Raw genomic sequence first — 21,359 nt, 5'->3', positions numbered from 1 at the left:
GGAGGAGAGAGGAAGTGTGGGGGGAAGGGGGCGGTGGGGGGAAGGGGGAGAGTGGGGGGGGAGGGGGACGGTGAGAATGCAGGTGGGGCGGGTGGGTGGAGGAGAGGGTAGGGGTGGGAGAGGGGTGAGGGGAGGAGAGAGTGGGGGAGGCGGGGGTGGGTGAGATGGGGTGGGGGAGAGTGGGGCTGGGGGAGGAGAGAATGTGGGGAGTGGGGGAGGAGAGAGTGGGGGAAAATGGGGGCCAGTTACAACCGGCCCTTTGAGGGCAACCATAATGCTGATGTGGCCCGGGGTGAAAATGAGTTTGACACCCCTGGGTTGGAGATACAGTGTGGAAACAGGCCTGCTAGCCCACCTAGTCCACGCCGACCAGCGGTCCCAACACACTGGCATTATCCTGCATACCTGGGACAATTTTCCGGGTTTTTTTGCCAAAGCCAATGAACCTATAAACTGGCACGTCTTTGGAGTGTGGGAGGAAACCGGAGCACCCGGAGAAAACCCACGCAGGTCACGGGGAGAACGTACAAACTCCGTACAGACAGCACCCGTGGTCGGGATGGAACCTGGGTCTCTGGCGGGACATTCGCTGTGAGGCAGCAGCTCTACCCGCTGCACCACTGTGCCGCCTCTTGTGGAATTCATTGGTGGAGGCCAAGTCATTGGATATTTTTAAAGCAGAGATGGACAGTTCTTGATTAGTGCGGGTGTCAAAACTAATGTGGAGAAGGCAGGTGTGGACAATAGACAATAGGCAATAGGTGCAGGAGGAGGCCATTCGGCCCTTCGAGCCAGCACCGCCATTCAATGTGATCATGGCTGATCATTCTCAATCAGTACCCCGTTCCTGCCCTCTGTGGCAGAGAATCCCACAGATTCACAACTCTCTGGGTGATGATCCGCAGCGATGTTCCGTTGACTAGATCAGGCATCAGTGTGCTCCAGCATCAAACAGGTTCGTTCACAGACTCTAGCCTCTGTTGGCGATGTGGCTGTCCACCAGTGCAGAGTGTGGCTGCCGTACCATCACGTTGTGCTGAGTGGTGAATGAAAGGGCTGCTCCCACTTTGTGCTGCTGGGGCTGTTAGCAATTATTGGTCGGCTGTGATTTGTTCAGCTAATGACTCCAGTGTGTGTGTGCGTGTGCGTGTCTGTGTGTGTATGTGTGTGTGCGTGTCTGTACGTGTGAGTGCGTGTGTCTGTGCTTTGTGTACGTGTGTGTGCGTGTGTGTGTGTGTGCGTGTGTGTGTGCGTGTCTGTGTACGTGTGTGTGCGTGTGTCTGTGCTTTGTGTACGTGTGTGTGCGTGTGTGTGTGTGTGCGTGTGTGTGCGTGTCTGTACGTGTGAGTGCGTGTGTCTGTGCTTTGTGTACGTGTGTGTGCCTGTGCTCTGTGTACGTGTGTGTGCGTGTGTGCGTGTGTGCGTGTCTGTGTACGTGTGAGTGCGTGTGTCTGTGCTCTGTGTACGTGTGTGTGCGTGTGTGTGTGCGTGTCTGTGTACGTGTGAGTGCGTGTGTCTGTGCTCTGTGTACGTGTGTGTGCGTGTGTGTGTGTGTGTGCGTGTGTGTGTGTGTGCGTGTGTGTGTGTGTGTGTGTGTATGTGTGCGTGTCTGTACGTGTGTGTGCGTGTGTGTGTGTGTGCGTGTGTGTGTGTGCGTGTCTGTACGTGTGAGTGCGTGTGTCTGTGCTTTGTGTACGTGTGTGTGCGTGCGTGTGTGTGTGCGTGTCTGTGTACGTGTGAGTGCGTGTGTCAGTGCTCTGTGTACGTGTGTGTGCGTGTGTGTGTGTGTGTGCGTGTGTGTGCGTGTCTGTGTGCGTGTGAGTGCGTGTGTCTGTGCTCTGTGTACGTGTGTGTGCGTGTGTGTGTGTGTGTGCGTGTGTGTGTGTGTGTGTGTGCGTGTGTGTGTGCGTGTCTGTGTACGTGTGAGTGCGTGTGTCTGTGCTCTGTGTACGTGTGTGTGCGTGTGTGTGCGTGTGTGCGTGTCTGTGTACGTGTGTGTGCGTGTGTGTGCGTGTGTGTGTGTGTGCGTGTGTGTGCGTGTCTGTGTACGTGTGAGTGCGTGTGTCTGTGCTCTGTGTACGTGTGTGTGCGTGTGCGTGTGCGTGTACTGCTTCCAATTAGCCATCCCAGGGGAGGGTTGGTCTCCTGCGTTGTTTACAAGACTCATGCACAGAGAGGGGCCACATGTTCAGCAGACAGACACGCCTGGTGCAAGACATCCCAGTCCCAGCCGCCACAGAAACCGTTCATACAAACTGCCCAACATGCTTAGTTCAGTTGTAGCCTCGTACAAACATACAACATAGAACATACAACAAATGGATACGTGGTTGTGGAGAGGATGTTTCCACTGGTGGGAGAGTCTAGGACCAGAGGGCACAGTCTCCAAATTAAAGGACGTTCCTTTAGGAAGGAGATGAGGAGGAATTTCTTTAGTCAGAGGGTGGTGAATCTGTGGGATTCTTTGCCACAGACGGCTGTGGAGGCCACAAGTCAGTGGATATTTTTAAGGCAGAGATAGATAGATTCTTTAGTACGGGTGTCAGGGATAATAGGGAGGGAAATGGTATTAGGAGGCAGAGATCAGCCATGATTGAATGGCGAAGTAGACTCGATGGGCCGAATGGCCTAATTCTACACCTTTAACTTGTTAACTTATGAATATCCGCTTTAAACTCTTCCATTAGTTTAGTTTAGAGATACAGCATAGAAACAGGCCCTTCAGCCCACCGAGCCCGCACCGACCAGCGATCCCCGTACACTAACACTATCCTACACACTAGGAATAATTGACAGGTTTTTCTGACAGTGCCCACACACCCGTGACCACCTTCGCTCAGCCCGCCTGAACCAGCCTGATCTCCCGGTTGCCAAACACTTTAATTCCCCTTCCCATTCCCACACTGACCTTCCTGTCCTGGGTCTCCTCCATTGTCAGAGTGCGGCTAAACGCAAATTGGAGGAACAGCACCTCATATTTCGCTCGAGCAGCTTACAGCCCAGTGGTGTGAATATTGATTTCTCTCACTTCAGGTAGCCCCGACATTCCCTCTCTCTCCATCCCTCCCCCACCCAAGTCGCACCAGCTTCTCGTTCTCACCCAACAAACAGCCAACAATGGCCCGTTTCCTTTATCATCGTTACTTTTTTGCGCATCTTTCATTCATTGTTCTTTATCTCTCCACATCACCGTCTGTATCTCTCGTTTCCCTGATCCCTAACTAGTCTGAAGAAGGGTCTCGACCCGAAACGTCACCCATTCCTTCTCTGCCCGTCCCGCTGAGTTACTCCAACTTTGTGTGTCGATCTTTGGTTTAAACCAACATCTGCAGTTCTCTCTTACACACCCATGCACAAACAGCCATGGAACACACAGCTGGGGGTGGTGGTGGAGGCAGATATTGACAGGCATGTGGATATGCAGGGAACGGAGGGATATGGACCACGTGGAGGCAGATAACATTCAGTCATGGCATCATGTTCAGCACTGACATTGTGGGCCGAAGGGCCTGTTCTTGCGCTGTAGTTTACTGTAGAGACACAGCATGGAAACAGGCCCTTCGGCCCACCGAGTCTATGCCCTCTGGCAATGATTTCCACAGATTAATTACCCTCCGACTAACGAAGTTCCTCCTCATCTCCTTTCTAAAAGAGCGCCCTTTAATTCTGAGGCTGTGCCCTCTGGTCCTAGACTCTCCCACCAGTGGAAACATCCTCTCCACATCCACTCTATCCAGGCCGCTCACTATTCTGTACGTTTCAATGAGGTCTCCCCTCATCCTTCTAAACTCCAGCGAGTACAGACCCAGTGCCAACAAACGCTCATCACAGGTTAACCTACTCATTCCTGGGATCATTCTCGTAAACCTCCTCTGGACCCTCTCCAGAGCCAACACATCCTTCCTCAGATACGGGGCCCAGAACTGCTCACAATATTGCAAGTGCGGCCTGACCAGCGCCTTGTACAGCCTCAGCATTACATCCCTGTTTTGTATCCCAGTCCTCTTGAAATTGAGTTTGCCTTCCTTACTACGGATTCGACTTGATGTCCTGCACCAGCACTCCCAAGTCCCTTTACACCTACGATTTCTGGGTTCTGGAGGTAGTTGAGGCAGGGACTATCACAACATTTAAAAGATATTTAGATAGGTACATCGATAGGACAGGTTTGGAGGGATATGGACCAAACGCAGGCAGGTGGGACGTGTACATGGGGCATGTTGGTCGGTGTGGGCAGGTGGGACTAGTGTAGATGGGGATGTTGGTCGGTGTGGGCAGGTGGGACTAGTGTAGATGGGGCATGTTGGTCGGTGTGGGCAGGTGGGACTAGTGTAGATGGGGCATGTTGGTCGGTGTGGCAGGTGGGACTAGTGTAGATGGGGCATGTTGGTCGGTGTGGGCAGGTGGGACGTGTAGATGGGGCATGTTGGGCGGTGTGGGCAGGTGGGACTAGTGTAGATGGGGCATGTTGGTCGGTGTCGGCAGGTGGGACGTGTAGATGGGGCATGTTGGTCGGTGTCAGCAGGTGGGACGTGTAGATGGGGCATGTTGGTCGGTGTGGGCAGGTGGGACGTGTAGATGGGGCATGTTGGTCAGTGTGGGCAGGTGGGACGTGTAGATGGGGCATGTTGGTCGGTGTGGGCAGGTGGGACTAGTGTAGATGGGGCATGTTGGTCGGTGTGGGCAGGTGGGACTAGTGTAGATGGGGATGTTGGTCGGTGTGGGCAGGTGGGACTAGTGTAGATGGGGCATGTTGGTCGGTGTGGGCAGGTGGGACGTGTAGATGGGGCATGTTGGTCGGTGTGGGCAGGTGGGACTAGTGTAGATGGGGATGTTGGTCGGTGTGGGCAGGTGGGACTAGTGTAGATGGGGATGTTGGTCGGTGTGGGCAGGTGGGACTAGTGTAGATGGGGATGTTGGTCGGTGTGGGCAGGTGGGACTAGTGTAGATGGGGATGTTGGTCGGTGTGGGCAGGTGGGACTAGTGTAGATGGGGCATGTTGGTCGGTGTGGGCAGGTGGGACTAGTGTAGATGGGGATGTTGGTCGGTGTGGGCAGGTGGGACTAGTGTAGATGGGGCATGTTGGTCGGTGTGGGCAGGTGGGACTAGTGTAGATGGGGATGTTGGTCGGTGTGGGCAGGTGGGACTAGTGTAGATGGGGCATGTTGGTCGGTGTGGGCAGGTGGGACTAGTGTAGATGGGGATGTTGGTCGGTGTGGGCAGGTGGGACTAGTGTAGATGGGCATGTTGGTCGGTGTGGGCAGGTGGGACTAGTGTAGATGGGGATGTTGGTCGGTGTGGGCAGGTGGGACTAGTGTAGATGGGGCATGTTGGTCGGTGTGGGCAGGTGGGACTAGTGTAGATGGGGATGTTGGTCGGTGTGGGCAGGTGGGACTAGTGTAGATGGGGATGTTGGTCGGTGTGGGCAGGTGGGTCTAGTGTAGATGGGGATGTTGGTCGGTGTGGGCAGGTGGGACTAGTGCAGATGGGGATGTTGGTCGGTGTGGGCAGGTGGGACTAGTGTAGATGGGGATGTTGGTCGGTGTGGGCAGGTGGGACCAGTGTAGATGGGGATGTTGGTCGGTGTGGGCAGGTGGGACTAGTGTAGATGGGGCATGTTGGTCGGTGTGGGCAGGTGGGACTAGTGTAGATGGGGATGTTGGTCGGTGTGGGCAGGTGGGACTAGTGTAGATGGGGCATGTTGGTCGGTGTGGGCAGGTGGGACTAGTGTAGATGGGGCATGTTGGTCGGTGTGGGCAGGTGGGACTAGTGTAGATGGGGATGTTGGTCGGTGTGGGTAGGTGGGACTAGTGTAGATGGGGATGTTGGTCGGTGTGGGCAGGTGGGACTAGTGTAGATGGGGCATGTTGGTCGGTGTGGGCAGGTGGGACTAGTGTAGATGGGGATGTTGGTCGGTGTGGGCAGGTGGGACTAGTGTAGATGGGGCATGTTGGTCGGTGTGGGCAGGTGGGACTAGTGTAGATGGGGATGTTGGTCGGTGTGGGTAGGTGGGACTAGTGTAGATGGGGATGTTGGTCGGTGTGGGCAGGTGGGACTAGTGTAGATGGGGCATGTTGGTCGGTGTGGGCAGGTGGGACTAGTGTAGATGGGGATGTTGGTCGGTGTGGGCAGGTGGGACTAGTGTAGATGGGGCATGTTGGTCGGTGTGGGCAGGTGGGACTAGTGTAGATGGGGATGTTGGTCGGTGTGGGCAGGTGGGACTAGTGTAGATGGGGATGTTGGTCAGTGTGGGCAGGTGGGACTAGTGTAGATGGGGATGTTGGTCGGTGTGGGCAGGTGGGACTAGTGTAGATGGGGATGTTGGTCGGTGTGGGCAGGTGGGACTAGTGTAGATGGGCATGTTGGTCGGTGTGGGCAGGTTGGGCCAAAGGGCCTGTCCCTACACTGTATCACTCTATGACCTGAACTGTTCTGTGTTTCCTTCATCCAACTTGTACAATGTCCAAGCTATTTTCCCAGTTCTCTCATCAATCACTCGGAAGTGTGAGGAGGGAACGTCAGCAGTGGAAACATTACTGTTAGAATCTTGTTCTCCCTGTCACTCCTCACCACTACATTGCTGTTCATTTACCAGCTGGGAGTATTAGACTGAATGTGTAGGAAGGAACTGCAGCTGCTGGCTTAAACCGAAGCTGGACCTAAAGTGCTGGAGTAACTCAGCGGGTCAGGCAGCATCTGTGGAGAACATGGATAGGTGACGTTTCACAGAGTGCTGGAGTAACTCAGCGGGTCAGGCAGCATCTGTGGAGAGATGGAATGGGTGATGTTTTGGGTGGAGACTGAGAGTCAGAGAAAAGGGAAATGAGCGATATAGACGGTGATGTGGAGATACACAACAAATGAATGAAAGCTCTGAGTGGGAGAGCAGGTGGAGTAACGGGGGGAGCTGTGGGACAGAGTGTTGTGGTACTCTTGTTAGAGAGAGGAGGGGAACCAAGTGGGCAATATGCTGTCGGGAGATTGTGTTTGATGTTGACTGATGGGCTTTTAATAGATTCCACTTTGAATGACTGGGCTAGCTCACCCCACTGTGCAACACCTTACAAACTGTGGCTGGACTTTTTATAGATTTTTAGATTTAGAGATACAGCGTGGAAACAGGCCCTTCGGCCCACCGTGTCCGCGCCGCCCAGCGATCCCCGCACACTAACACTATCCTACACACACTAGGGACAATTTTTACATTTACCCAGTCAATTAACCTACAAACCTGTACGTCTTTGGAGTGTGGGAGGAAACCGAAGATCTCGGAGAAAACCCACGCAGGTCACGGGGAGAACGTACAAACTCCGTACAGTACAGCGCCCGTAGTCGGGATGGAACCTGAGTCTCCGGCGCTGCGTTCGCTGTAAGGCGGCAATTCTACCGCTGCGCCACCATGACCGCCCCGTTGTTTCACTCTGTGACTCAATGACTCTGTGAGTAAGGCAAGGCTCAAAGTACTGATAAGGAGGCTGCCCAAAGAAGCCTCCTTATATGTTGTTTTTACACCAACATATGCAACTCTTAAATATGCCGTGTCACCTCACTGTTATGATACTAAACCCCTGAGTTATTTACCTTGTATTTCCACGTCAGGAGTGGATTATGGAAGGGTTTAAGGATTTAGACAGTGAACTGAGTGTGTTGTTAATGTGCTTGCTCAGTCAGCTTCATGGGAATAAAATAGGTCATTACTTGTATACAATGCCCACAGCCAATATACAAACGGCAACCACAGAATCTAATTGCAAAACATTTTAAAATATCAGCAGGAGAAATCTTCATTAATGCTTGCATGCTTGTTTCTCTGCGTCTTTAGTCAGAGGGTGGTGAATCTGTGGAATTCTTTGCCACAGAAGGCAGTACCATGTCATTGGATATTTTTAAGGCAGATTGATAGATTCTCGATTAGTGCGTGTGTCAAGGGTTATGGGGAGAAGGCAGGAGAATGGGGTTAGGAGGGAAATCCTTTCTTTGGGCAGCCTCCTTATCAGTACTTTGAGACTTGCCTTACTCATAGTCATTGAGTCATAGAGTGATACAGTGTGGAAACAGGCTCTTCGGCCCAACTTGCCCACACCGACCAACATGTCCCAGCTACACTAGTCTCACCTGCCTGCGCTTGGTCCATATCCCACCAAACCTGTCCTATCCATGTACCTGTCTAACTGTTTCTTAAATGATGGGATAGTCCCAGCCTCAACTGCCTCCTCTGGCAGCTTGTTCCATACACCCACCACCCTCTGTGTGAAAATATTACCCCTCAGATTCCTATAAATCTTTTCCTCTTCACCTTAAACCTACGCCCTCTGGTCCTCGATTCCCCTACTCTGGCCAAGGGACGCTGTGTCTACCCGATCTATTCCTCTCATGCTCTCCAGCGATACTGCCTGACCCATTGAGTTACCTGCCCAAGCTCTCCAGAGATGCTGCCTGACCCATTGAGTTACCTGCCCATGCTCTCCAGAGATGCTGCCTGACCCAGCACATTGTTCCTTTCCTAATCTGGGCAAGTGATTCTGTGCATCTACCCAATCTATTCCTCTCATGATTTTGTACACCTCTAAAAGATCTCCCCTCATCCTCCTGCGCTCCATGAAATAGAAACCCAGCCTACTCAACATCTCCCTGTAGCTCACACCCTCTAGTCCTGGCAACATCCTCGTAAATCTTCTCTACCCTTTCCAGCTTGACAACATCTTTCAAGAGAGACAAGAATGTTTAAATGTCACATGTACCTTAACACAGAACAATGACATTCTCACTTACAGCAGAGTGACACGGCCCATAAACCATGCTCACAGAGAACAGTAACTCAACGGGTCAGGCAGCATCTGTGGAGAACGTGGATAGGTGACGTTTCACAGAGTGCTGGAGTAACTCAGCGGGTCAGGCAGCATCTGTGGAGAACGTGGATAGGTGACGTTTCACAGAGTGCTGGAGTAACTCAGCGGGTCAGGCAGCATCTGTGGAGAACGTGGATAGGTGACGTTTCACAGAGTGCTGGAGTAACTCAGCGGGTCAGGCAGCATCTGTGGAGAACATGGATAGGTGACGTTTCAGGTCGGGACCCTTCCTCAGACAGGGGCAAATTATAAACCCCACTTTGGTTTCTGGAACTGAGGAGCTTCATCTGACGAGGGTTGCTTCCTGACATCTCAGTTATGGGTTTACAGGGAAGGGCGGCACGGTGGTGCAGTGGGTAGAGCTGCTGCCTCACAGCGCCGGAGACCCGGGTTCCATCCTGACTACGGGCGCTGTCTGTACGGAGTTTGTACGTTTTCCCCGTGACCTGCGTGGGTTTTCTCCAGGAGCTTCGGTTTCCTCCCACACTCCAGAGACGTGCAGGTTTGTAGGTTAATTGGTTAGAGTAAACATTTATAAATAGTCGCTTGTGTGTGTGGGATGGTGCTAGTGTGTGGGGATCGCTGGTCGGCGTGGGCCTGGTGGGCCGAGGGGCCTGTTTGTAAGTTTGTAACTTTGCTTTATGTTGACTCTTTGCGTACCTTGGCCACGCACAACAATGACTGTCCCTGTGACGTGTCACATGTGAACAACGATGTATGTGTTCATTCCTCGCGCCCTGTAACTGAAACCTACAAGGTGGGGGTTGGACTGATGGAGCTCTCCTTGTTCCAGGGTCAGGCCAGCAGTCCACTGGAGGAGCAGCTGCGGTCTGCAGCCAGCATCGTCGAGCTGATGGACATCTTCTACCCAGAGTATCGGCGGATCCAGGAGTGCCTGCAGCGGAGGTCGGCCATGGCCAAGCACGCCCGCAGGGAGGTGGAGGACCAGGGGGAGGAGTGGGCCGAGGCAGCCGCCTTCACCGTCCTCTGGAGAGACGAAGACCTAAGAAGTGAGGAACCGTCCGCTTCTCACGGGCTCAGTCCCAGCGAGCTCAGATATAAGATCAGAAACTGCTGGAGAAACTCAGCAGGTCGGGCAGCATCTGTGGAGAGAGAAACAGTCAACAAATCAGATCAATGGAGACACAAGGAAGTGCAGATGCTGGAGTGCAAAGTGCTGGAGTAACTCAGCGGGTCAGGCAGCATCTGTGGAGAACATGGATAGGTGACGTTTCAGACTTTGAAGAATGGTCACGACCAGAAAAGTCACCTATCCATGTTCTCCACAGATGCTGCCTGACCCGCTGAGTTACTCCAGCACTCTGTGAAACGTCACCAAGAGTTGAGCGAAGCTTCAAATTCTGATCGATGACCTGATTTTATTTCTGACTAATTTCCTATAACAAGTCCCTATATGGGGAGAAGGCAGGCACGGGTTACTGATTGTGGATGATCATCCATGATCACAATGAATGGCGGTGCTAGCTCGAAGGGCCGAATGGCCTCCTGCTTCTATGTTATACCCCACGCCTGCCTTCTCCCCATATCCCTTGATTCCACTAGTCCCTAGAGCTCTATCTAACTCTCTCTTAAATCCATCCAGTGAATTGGCCTCCACTGCCCTCTGTAGCAGAGAATTCCACAAATTCACAACTCTCTGGGTGAAAAAGTTTTTTCTCACCTCAGTTTTAAATGGCCTTTATGCTTAGACTGTGGCCCCTGGTTCTAGACTCCCCCAACATTGGGAACATTTTTCCTGCATCTAGCTTGTCCAGTCCTTTTATAATTTTATATGTTTCTATAAGATCCCCTCTCATCCCTCTAAACTCCAGTGAATACAAGCCTAGTCTTTCCAATCTTTCCTCACATGTCAGTCCCGCCATCCCAGGGATCAATCTCGTGAACCTACGCTGCACTGCCTCAATTACAAGGATGTCCTTCCTCAAATTAGGAGACCACAACTGTACACAATTCTCCAGATGTGGTCTTACCAGGGCCCTATACAACTGCAGAAGATGTTTGTGTCACAAAACTCTCACCAAAAAGGAGGTGCATTTTTATAGCGCCAATCACTATCTCAGGCCATTTATTCACAAAATGCTGGAGTAACTCAGCGGGTCAGGGAGCATCTCGGGAGAGAAGGAATGAGTGACGTTTCGGGTCGAGACCCTTCTTCAGACTATCTCAGACCATCCCTGATGAGTCTTACACACTGTTGGTGAAAGGTGTCTTGCACACACTGATAGTGAACTCACTGATGTTACCCAGGGAAACACCACAGCTCAATCTGCCCACACCACACTCCCACTAACGGCAACGTGTCCAGCACACGTCAGTTAACGTGTACAACTTGTGAGACAGAGAGAGAGAGACAGAGAGAGACAGAGACAGAGAGAGAGAGAGAGAGAGAGAGAGAGAGAGAGAGAGAGAGAGAGAGAGAGAGAGAGAGAGAGAGAGAGAGAGAGACAGACAGACACACAGGGGGAGAGAGAGAGAGACAGAGAGAGAGAGACAGACAGAAACAGAGACAGAGAGAGAGAGAGAGAGAGAGAGACACACACAGGGGGAGAGAGAGAGAGACAGAGAGAAACAGAGACAGAGAGAGACAGAGAGAGAGAGAGAGAGAGAGAGAGAGAGACAGACACACAGGGGGAGAGAGAGAGAGACAGAGAGAAACAGAGACAGAGAGACAGATACAGAGACGGAGACAGATAGAGATAGAGACAGAGAGAGAGAGAGAGAGAGACAGACACACAGGGGCAGAGAGAGAGAGGGACACAGACACACAGGGGCAGAGAGAGAGAGGGACACAGACACACAGGGGCAGAGAGAGAGAGGGACACAGACACACAGGGGCAGAGAGAGAGAGGGACACAGAGGCACAGGGGCAGAGAGAGAGAGGGACACAGACACACAGGGGCAGAGAGAGAGAGGGACACAGAGGCACAGGGGGAGAGAGAGAGAGGGACACAGAGGCACAGGGGCAGAGAGAGAGAGACAGACACACAGGGGCAGAGAGAGACAGAGACAGAGACAGACACACAGGGGCAGAGAGAGAGAGGGACACAGAGGCACAGGGGGAGAGAGAGAGAGACAGACACACAGGGGGAGAGAGAGACACAGTGAGACACAGACACACAGGGGCAGAGAGAGAGAGAGGGACACAGACACACAGGGGCAGAGAGAGAGAGAGGGACACAGACACACAGGGGCAGAGAGAGAGAGAGGGACACAGACACACAGGGGCAGAGAGAGAGAGAGGGACACAGACACACAGGGGCAGAGAGAGAGAGGGACACAGACACACAGGGGCAGAGAGAGAGAGGGACACAGACACACAGGGGCAGAGAGAGAGAGAGGGACACAGACACACAGGGGCAGAGAGAGAGAGGGACACAGACACACAGGGGCAGAGAGAGAGAGAGGGACACAGAGGCACAGGGGCAGAGAGAGAGAGAGGGACACAGACACACAGGGGCAGAGAGAGAGAGAGGGACACAGAGGCACAGGGGCAGAGAGAGAGAGAGGGACACAGAGGCACAGGGGCAGAGAGAGAGAGAGGGACACAGACACACAGGGGCAGAGAGAGAGAGAGGGACACAGAGGCACAGGGGCAGAGAGAGAGAGAGGGACACAGAGGCACAGGGGCAGAGAGAGAGAGAGGGACACAGACACACAGGGGGGCAGAGAGAGAGAGAGGGACACAGACACAGGGGCAGAGAGAGAGAGGGACACAGACACACAGGGGGGCAGAGAGAGAGAGAGGGACACAGACACAGGGGCAGAGAGAGAGAGGGACACAGACACACAGGGGCAGAGAGAGAGAGAGGGACACAGACACACAGGGGCAGAGAGAGGGACACAGACACACAGGGGCAGAGAGAGAGAGAGAGACACAGACACACAGGGGGAGAGAGAGAGAGAGGGACACAGACACACAGGGGCAGAGAGAGAGAGAGGGACACAGACACACAGGGGCAGAGAGAGAGACACAGACACACAGGGGCAGAGAGAGAGAGAGGGACACAGAGGCACAGGGGCAGAGAGAGAGAGAGGGACACAGAGGCACAGGGGCAGAGAGAGAGAGAGGGACACAGACACACAGGGGGAGAGAGAGAGAGAGGGACACAGACACACAGGGGGAGAGAGAGAGAGAGAGACAGCGAGACACAGATATTTAAAAAATAATTTAGGTCATTTCTTAATCTTTGATATTCGTGAGGATATATTTTGCTGCTTCAACCTTGCCTTCACGGTAATGTTATAATCTGGAGATTGCCACTCACAGCTGTCCTCCTTCAGTCTGCCAATGGAATCTGGGGTTTAACATAAAATTACATCTGAATTTAAGTTGCAGGGAGACAGCATTTAAAACAAATCGTGTATGGGATAAACGTGTAGATGTAACATTGTGGTGAACACGATGAATGTGCTGCATTAGAGTGTGTGACGGTGGACTGGCAATGTGCAAACGACAGGGACATACATGTCCAAACGATGCTTTGCTACAGCCTTTGTCACTATCTCCACCCATCTGCCAATCACCCCACCTGTATCCACCCATCACTCACCAGGCTTTGTCTCTCTTCCACCTTCCTCCCCCCGACTCCATCAGTCTGAAGAAGGGTCCCGACCCAAAATGTCACCAGTCCATTCCCTCCACAGGTGCTGCCTGACCCGCTGAGTTCCTCCAGCACTTTGTGCTTGTCTCAAGGTCCCAGCATCTGCAGTTCCCTGTGTCTCCATCACGAGGGCCCCTGTAAACTTCACAGAACCAAGGATCTTTACTTTTGAAATGTCATTCTGATTGCAATACGGGGAATAGTTGTATAAAATAGCCTCATAAAGCCGGTCAAAGCTGTTGTGTCCAATTTACAGGGTTAGTGATTGGGACAGGATATTTAAAAACCCAAATAACATATTTCTTACCCAATAAAAGGACACAGAGTGCTGGAGTAACTCAGCGGGTCAGGCAGCATCTCTGGAGAACATGGATAGGCGTGTCAAAAATGTAATGCTACGGTGGTTATGGGAGATTTCAACATGCAGGTAGACTGGGAAAATCAGGTTGGAAATGGACCCCAGGAAAGAGAGTTTGTAGAGTGCCTTCGAGATGGATTCTTAGAACAGCTTGTACTGGAGCCTACCAGGGAGAAGGCAATTCTGGATTTAGTGTTGTGTAATGATCCTGATCTGATAAGGGGACTAGAGGTAAAAGAGCCATTAGGAGGCAGTGATCACAACATGATAAGTTTTACTCTGCAAATGGAAAGGCAGAAGGGAAAATCGGAAGTGTCGGTATTGCAGTATATCAAAGGGGATTACAGAGGCATGAGGCGGGAGCTGGCCAAAATTGATTGGAAGGAGGCCCTAGCAGGGAAGACGGTAGAACAGCAATGGCAGGTATTCCTGGGAATAATGCAGAGGTTGCAGGATCAATTTATTCCAAAGAGGTGGAAAGACTCTAAGGGGAGTAAGAGACACCTGTGGCTGACAAGGGAAGTCAGGGACAGCATAAAAATTAAGGAGAGGAAGTATAACATAGCAAAGAAGAGTGGGAAGACAGAGGATTGGGACTCTTTTAAAGAGCAACAAAAGTTAACTAAAAAGGCAATACGAGGAGAAAAGATGAGGTACGAGGGTAAACTAGCCAATAATATAAAGGAGGATAGCAAAAGTTTTTTTAGGTACGTGAAGAGGAAAAAAATAGTCAAGGCAAATGTGGGTCCCTTGAAGACAGAAGCAGGGGAATTTATTATGGGGAACAAAGAAATGGCAGACGAGTTAAACCGTTACTTTGGATCTGTCTTCACTGAGGAAGATACACACAATCTCCCAAATGTTCTAGGGGCTGGAGAACCTAGGGTGATGGAGGAACTGAAGGAAATCCACATTAGGCAGGAAATGGTTTTGGGTAGACTGATGGGACTGAAGGCTGATAAATCCCCAGGGCCTGATGGTCTGCATCCCAGAGTACTTAAGGAGGTGGCTCTAGAAATAGTGGAAGCATTGGAGATCATTTTTCAATGTTCTATAGATTCAGGATCAGTTCCTGTGGATTGGAGAATAGCAAATGTTATCCCACTTTTTAAGAAAGGAGGGAGAGAGAAAACGGGTAATTATAGACCAGTTAGTCTGACATCAGTGGTGGGGAAAATGCTGGAGTCAATTATAAAAGACGAAATTGCTGAGCATTTGGATAGCAGTAACGGGATCGTTCCGAGTCAGCATGGATTTACGAAGGGGAAATCATGCTTGACAAATCTACTGGAATTTTTTGAGGATGTAACTAGGAAAATTGACAAGGGAGAGTCAGTGGATGTGGTGTACCTCGACTTTCAGAAAGCCTTCGACAAGGTCCCACATAGGAGATTAGTGGGCAAAATTAGGGCACATGGTATTGGGGGTAGGGTACTGACATGGATAGAAAATTGGTTAACAGACAGAAAGCAAAGAGTGGGGATAAATGGGTCCCTTTCGGAATGGCAGGCAGTGACCAGTGGGGTACCGCAAGGTTCGGTGCTGGGACCCCAGCTATTTACGATATACATTAATGACTTAGACGAAGGGATTAAAAGTACCATTAGCAAATTTGCAGATGATACTAAGTTGGGGGGTAGTGTGAATTGTGAGGAAGATGCAATAAGGCTGCAGGGTGACCTGGACAGGTTGTGTGAGTGGGCGGATACATGGCAGATGCAGTTTAATGTAGATAAGTGTGAGGTTATTCACTTTGGAAGTAAGAATAGAAAGGCAGATTATTATCTGAATGGTGTCAAGTTAGGAGGAGGGGGGGTTCAACGAGATCTGGGTGTCCTAGTGCATCAGTCAATGAAAGGAAGCATGCAGGTTCAGCAGGCAGTGAAGAAAGCCAATGGAATGTTGGCCTTCGTAACAAGAGGAGTTGAGTATAGGAGCAAAGAGGTCCTTCTACAGTTGTACCGGGCCCTGGTGAGACCGCACCTGGAGTACTGTGTGCAGTTTTGGTCTCCAAATTTGAGGAAGGATATTCTTGCTATGGAGGGCGTGCAGCGTAGGTTCACTAGATTAATTCCCGGAATGGCGGGACTGTCGTATGTTGAAAGGCTGGAGCGATTGGGCTTGTATACACTGGAATTTAGAAGGATGAGGGGGGATCTTATTGAAACATATAAGATAATTAGGGGATTGGACACATTAGAGGCAGATAACATGTTCCCAATGTTGGGGGAGTCCAGAACAAGGGGCCACAGTTTGAGAATAAGGGGTAGGCCATTTAGAACGGAGATGAGGAAGAACTTTTTCAGTCAGAGGGTGGTGAAGGTGTGGAATTCTCTGCCTCAGAAGGCAGTGGAGGCCAGTTCATTGGATGCTTTCAAGAGAGAGCTGGATAGAGCTCTTAAGGATAGCGGAGTGAGGGGGTATGGGGAGAAGGCAGGAACGGGGTACTGATTGATAGTGATCAGCCATGATCGCATTGAATGGCGGTGCTGGCTCGAAGGGCTGAATGGCCTACTCCTGCACCTATTGTCTATTGTCTATTGTGACGTTTCGGCTTGGAACCCATCATCAAACAGATCTCAACCAGAAACGTCACCTATCCATGTTCTCCACAGATGCTGCCTGACCCGCTGAGTTACTCCAGCACTCTGTGACTTCACGGGAGATCGTGCTCAGTACGAGTTTACTGCGATTGTTCATGTCCTTTATTAAAATGCATGTTTCAAAAACAACTATTAACGCAACCAAATCATTTGACAGATATTGAACTTGAATGGGAAAGGACTCAGTGTAAGCCTAGAGAGGTGTGCTTGGATGTGGGGAGAGAGTTTGGGACTACAACAAACACGTTCTACAAACCTCCCTGTGTGTCTGTCCACAGATGTGGAGGCTGCTGCAACAGTGAGGGTCTACAGTGCATCAACATCAGCACAGCCTTCGTGAGTAAAACAGTAAGTCACCCTCTTACCTCAACTCCAAATCCCTTCCCCACCCCTACCCCTCCCTCCCTCCCTCCCTCCCCCCCTCCCTTGTTCCCCCCCTCTTTCTCTCCCTCACTCCCTCCCTCCCCCTCTCTCTCCCTCCCTCCTTCCCCTCCCCTTCCCCTCCCTCCTTCCCCCCTCTCTCCCTCCCTCCCCCTCCTCTCTCCACCCCTGTCTCTCCCTCATTCCCCCTCCCTTGCTCCTTCCCCTTCCTCCCCCCCCTCCCTCCCCCCTCTCTCCCTCCCTCCCCCCTCTCTCCCTCCTTCCCCCCCTCACTCCCTCATTCCCCCCTCTCTTGCTCCTTCCCCTCCCTCTCTCCCTCCCCCCCCCCTCTCTCCCTCCCCCCCTCTCTCCCTCCCTCCCTCCCCCCCTCTCTCCCTCCTTCCCCCCCTCACTCCCTCATTCCCCCCTCTCTTGCTCCTTCCCCTTCCCCATCCTCTCTCCCTCCCCCCCTCTCTCCCTCCCCCCCCTCTCTCCCTCCCTCCCTCCCCCCCTCTCTCCCTCCTTCCCCCCCTCACTCCCTCATTCCCCCCTCTCTTGCTCCTTCCCCTTCCCCTCCCTCCCCCCCCCCCCTCTCTCCCTCCCTCGCTGGCCAGAATCGTTCATGTAAATGTGTAAAAACAAATCACAATGTAAACGAGAATGATCCCAGGAATGGGTGGGTTAACATATGATGAGCGTTTGTGGGCACTGGGCCTGTACTCGCTGGAGTTTAGAAGGATGAGGGGGACCTCATTGAAACGTACAGAATAGTGAGCGGCCTGGATAGAGTGGATGTGGAGAGGATGTTTCCACTGGTGGGAGAGTCTAGGACCAGAGGGCACAGCCTCAGAATTAAAGGACATACCATTAGGTAAGAGATGAGGAGGAATCTCTTTAGTCAGAGGGTGGTGAATCTGTGGGATTCTTTGCCACAGACGGCTGTGGAGGCCACAAGTCAATGGATATTTTTAAGGCGGAGATTGGCAGATTCTTGATCAATGCGGGTGTCAGGGGTTATGGGGAGAAGGCAGGAGAATGGGGTTAGGAGGGAGAGATAGATCAGCCATGATTGAATGGCAGAGCAGACTTGATGGGCCGAATGGCCTAATTCTGCTCCTATCACTTATGACCTTAAAGTGGGGAGAATCACCCACAAAAAAAACGAGGAAAAGGAATTTAAGACGGTTAGCTTGGCAGTCCAATTATACATCCTGTGATCTTAATGCATGGGGCAACGTTTAAAGATAATGTATGGATAGGTTTTTCACACAGAGGGTGGTGGGGGCCTGGAACGCACTGCCAGGGGTGGTGGTGGTGGAGGCTGAGACAGTAGTGGTGTTTAGGAGGCTTGTAGATAGGTGCATGGGTGGATGTACAGGGAATGAAGGGATGTGGCAGAGGCGATTAGTTTAACCTGGCCTCATGTTCAGCACGGACATTGTGGGCCGAAGGGCCTGTTCCCGTGCTATCTGTTCTATGTTCATTAGACTTTAGAGATAAAGCGTGGAAACAGGCCCTTCGGCCCACCAAGTCCGCACCGACCAGCGATCCCCGCACACTAACACTATCCTACGCACACTGGGGACAATTTACAATTAGCCTACAAACCTGCACCTCTTTGAAGTGTGGGAGGAAACCGGAGCACCCAGAGAAAACCCACGCAGGTCACGGGGAGAACGTACAAACTCCGTACGGACAGCGCCCGTAATCGGGATGGAACCCGGGTCTCTGGCGCTGTGAGGCAGCAGCTCTACCCGCTGCACCACCGTTTCGCACTGAAGTCCTTCTACGTTTCGCACTGAAGTCCAAACTATAAATGATGTCCAAAGTCATCAGAAAGCAATGGTCTCGTGTTCCTTTTGTTCCCGCAGCTGATGGAGATCACTATTCCACAGGTGGGCATGTCCAAGCCCGTGGTGATTAGTTTCATTAACCACACAGCCTGCAGTTGTAACACCAGGCACGACATCTTCAGCCACTCACACTCCATCATCAGGAGGTCATTCCACGTTGCCCCAGACAGGTGAGTTCCACCTGCTCTGCTGCATTCTGCTCGGCCGAATAAAGGCACTGACTATTATTCGTAGGGCCGAATGGCCTACTTCTGCACCTAGTGTCTATTGTCTATATTTCCTAAATGTAGAGAGAATCCAGAAATCGGAGGTGCAAAGGGACTTGGGAGCTGGTGCAGGATTCCCTAAAGGTTTGTCTGCAAGTCGAATTGGTAGTAAGGAAGGCAAACGCAGAGCTAGGATTTATTCCAAGAGGGCTAGAATACTAGAAACAGGGATGTGATGCTGAGGCTCTACAAGGCCCTGCTCAGCTGAGAGGGAGAGATACTGTAGAGCAGCCATGATTGAATGGCAGAGTAGACCATGGGGTGAATGGCAGAGTGAGTAGACCATGGGGTGAATGGCAGAGTGAGTAGACCATGGGGTGAATGGCAGAGTGAGTAGACCATGGGGTGAATGGCAGAGTGAGTAGACCATGGGGTGAATGGCAGAGTGAGTAGACCATGGGGTGAATGGCAGAGTGAGTAGACCATGGGGTGAATGGCAGAGTGAGTAGACCATGGGGTGAATGGCAGAGTGAGTAGACCATGGGGTGAATGGCAGAGTGAGTAGACCATGGGGTGAATGGCAGAGTGAGTAGACCATGGGGTGAATGGCAGAGTGAGTAGACCATGGGGTGAATGGCCTAATTCTGCTCCTGGAACTTGAACGATAGACTAGCCTCACGCTGGTGTGGACCATAACCCTGGTGATGGTATCTCACTCAACATCTGCACGCCTGGGCCTAGTCTATACATCCACCATCTGTGTGCATGTGTCTAAAGAATAAACTAATCTCACCAAGAGATCCACATTAAATCATGAGTCATTAATGAACAAAACTGGGAAAAATATCTAAGTTTTATTAACAAGATGAACCTAGTAAAGTAAAATTGATAAAAGTGTTTAAAAGGGAAGTTGTTATTGGAAAAGATATTTTCAAGAAACAGCCTTGAAGACTAAAATTGAGCAGAGACGCCGTCTAAAATTGTAAGCCACTGTTTGATATGAAGTTCTACGACTGAGAAACAGGAGAGCGATTTAGAGTCAAAGAGCCACAGAGTGATACAGTGTGGAAACAGGCCCTTCATAGAGTCACAGAGTGATACAGTGTGGAAACAGGCCCTTCATAGAGTCACAGAGTGATACAGTGTGGAAACTGGCCCTTCATAGAGTCACAGAGTGATACAGTGTGGAAACAGGCCCTTCATAGAGTCACAGAGTGATACAGTGTGGAAACAGGCCCTTCAGAGTCACAGAGTGATACAGTGTGGAAACAGGCCCTTTGGCCCAACTTGCCCACACCGGCCAACATGTCCCAGCTACACTTGTCCCACCTGCCCGCATTTGGTCCATATCCCTCCAAACCTGTCCTATCCATGTACCTGTCTAACTGTTTCTTAAACGATGGCATAGTCCCAGCCTCAACAACCTCCTCTGGCAGCTTGTTCCATACACCCACCACCCTTTGTGTGAAAAAGTTACGCCTCAGATTCCTATTAAATCTTTTCCCCTTTACCTTGAACCTATGTCCTCTGGTCCTTGATTCCCCTACTCTGGGCAAGAGACTCTGTGCATTTACCTGATCTATTCCTCTCCAGATTAAGTCCGGGTAGTTTTAGAATCTTAGACCCTGGGAAAAAGACTGTGAGCGTTCACTTTATCCGGGCCCCTCGTGATCTTGCGCACCTCAATAAGGTCACCCCTCAGCCTCCTACACTCCAAAGCAAAAAAGTCATAGAGTGCTGGAGTAACTCACCTGGTCAGGCAGCATCTTTGGAGAACATGATTTAGATTGGGACCTTCCTCTCGGAGTCCAGCTGAGTTACTCCAGCACCTTGTATCCAGGGAATACCTGTTGCTAAGTGGCTTCCTCGTTTCACTGGCAAACTGGGCAACTTCCCTCAGCTGACCTCTGGTCATTGAAAAGAGGCTGTTGAGTTGATGCAGGTTTACCCCCACGTTGGTCACTGTCCCAAAGGCAGGAATGACATCTCTCCATTCTCAGCAATGGAGAATTGGCATCCTCCAGTTGAAAGTGACTGGCTTCAGACGGGCATCAGACGAAACTTGCAGATAACCTACACGTTTCTCCTTCGCAGTTGCGTTAGGGGGAACGAGACGTGTCCACACGGGCTGAGCTGGGACCCCTATCACTGTGGATGTGTCCGAGTGCACCAGGACTCTGCTCTCCCCGCCAGCACTTCAGAACCAGGTTATTAAATGTGTTTGTGTGACCGTATACTTTTACCGGGTGGTGCAGCGGTAGAGTTGCTGCCTGACAGCATTCCATCCTGACTACGGGCGCTGTCTGTACGGAGTTTGTACGTTCTCCCCGTGACCTGCGTGGGTTTTCTCCGAGATCTTTGGTTTCCTCCCACACTCCAAAGACATGCAGGTTTGTAGGTTAATTGGCTGGGTATAATTGAGCGATGTTTCAAGTCGGGACCCTTCTTACGACTTCAGAAGGGACTAATGTTGATTCCTTTTTTGTTTGCTGAAAGCCAGGAACATTG

At 51.5% G+C, this 21,359-nt stretch overlaps 1 protein-coding gene across 1 annotated transcript in view; it reads left to right on the top strand.

The window, feature by feature from the left end:
* The window catches only part of LOC144599974 (vascular endothelial growth factor C-like), a 112,458-nt gene that overhangs the window by 85,027 nt on the left and 6,072 nt on the right, over nt 1-21,359 (top strand). The window contains exons 7-10 of the mRNA XM_078411256.1: nt 9,643-9,859; nt 16,590-16,780; nt 18,664-18,815; nt 20,946-21,058. Of these exons, the coding sequence (XP_078267382.1) occupies nt 9,643-9,859; nt 16,590-16,780; nt 18,664-18,815; nt 20,946-21,058 (673 nt within the window). The remainder of the gene's footprint in view (nt 1-9,642; nt 9,860-16,589; nt 16,781-18,663; nt 18,816-20,945; nt 21,059-21,359) is intronic.

This window comes from Rhinoraja longicauda, chromosome 14 (assembly GCF_053455715.1).
Source record: "Rhinoraja longicauda isolate Sanriku21f chromosome 14, sRhiLon1.1, whole genome shotgun sequence".
Lineage (NCBI taxonomy): Eukaryota > Metazoa > Chordata > Chondrichthyes > Rajiformes > Arhynchobatidae > Rhinoraja > Rhinoraja longicauda.
This window is presented reverse-complemented; position numbering and strand designations above follow the sequence as displayed.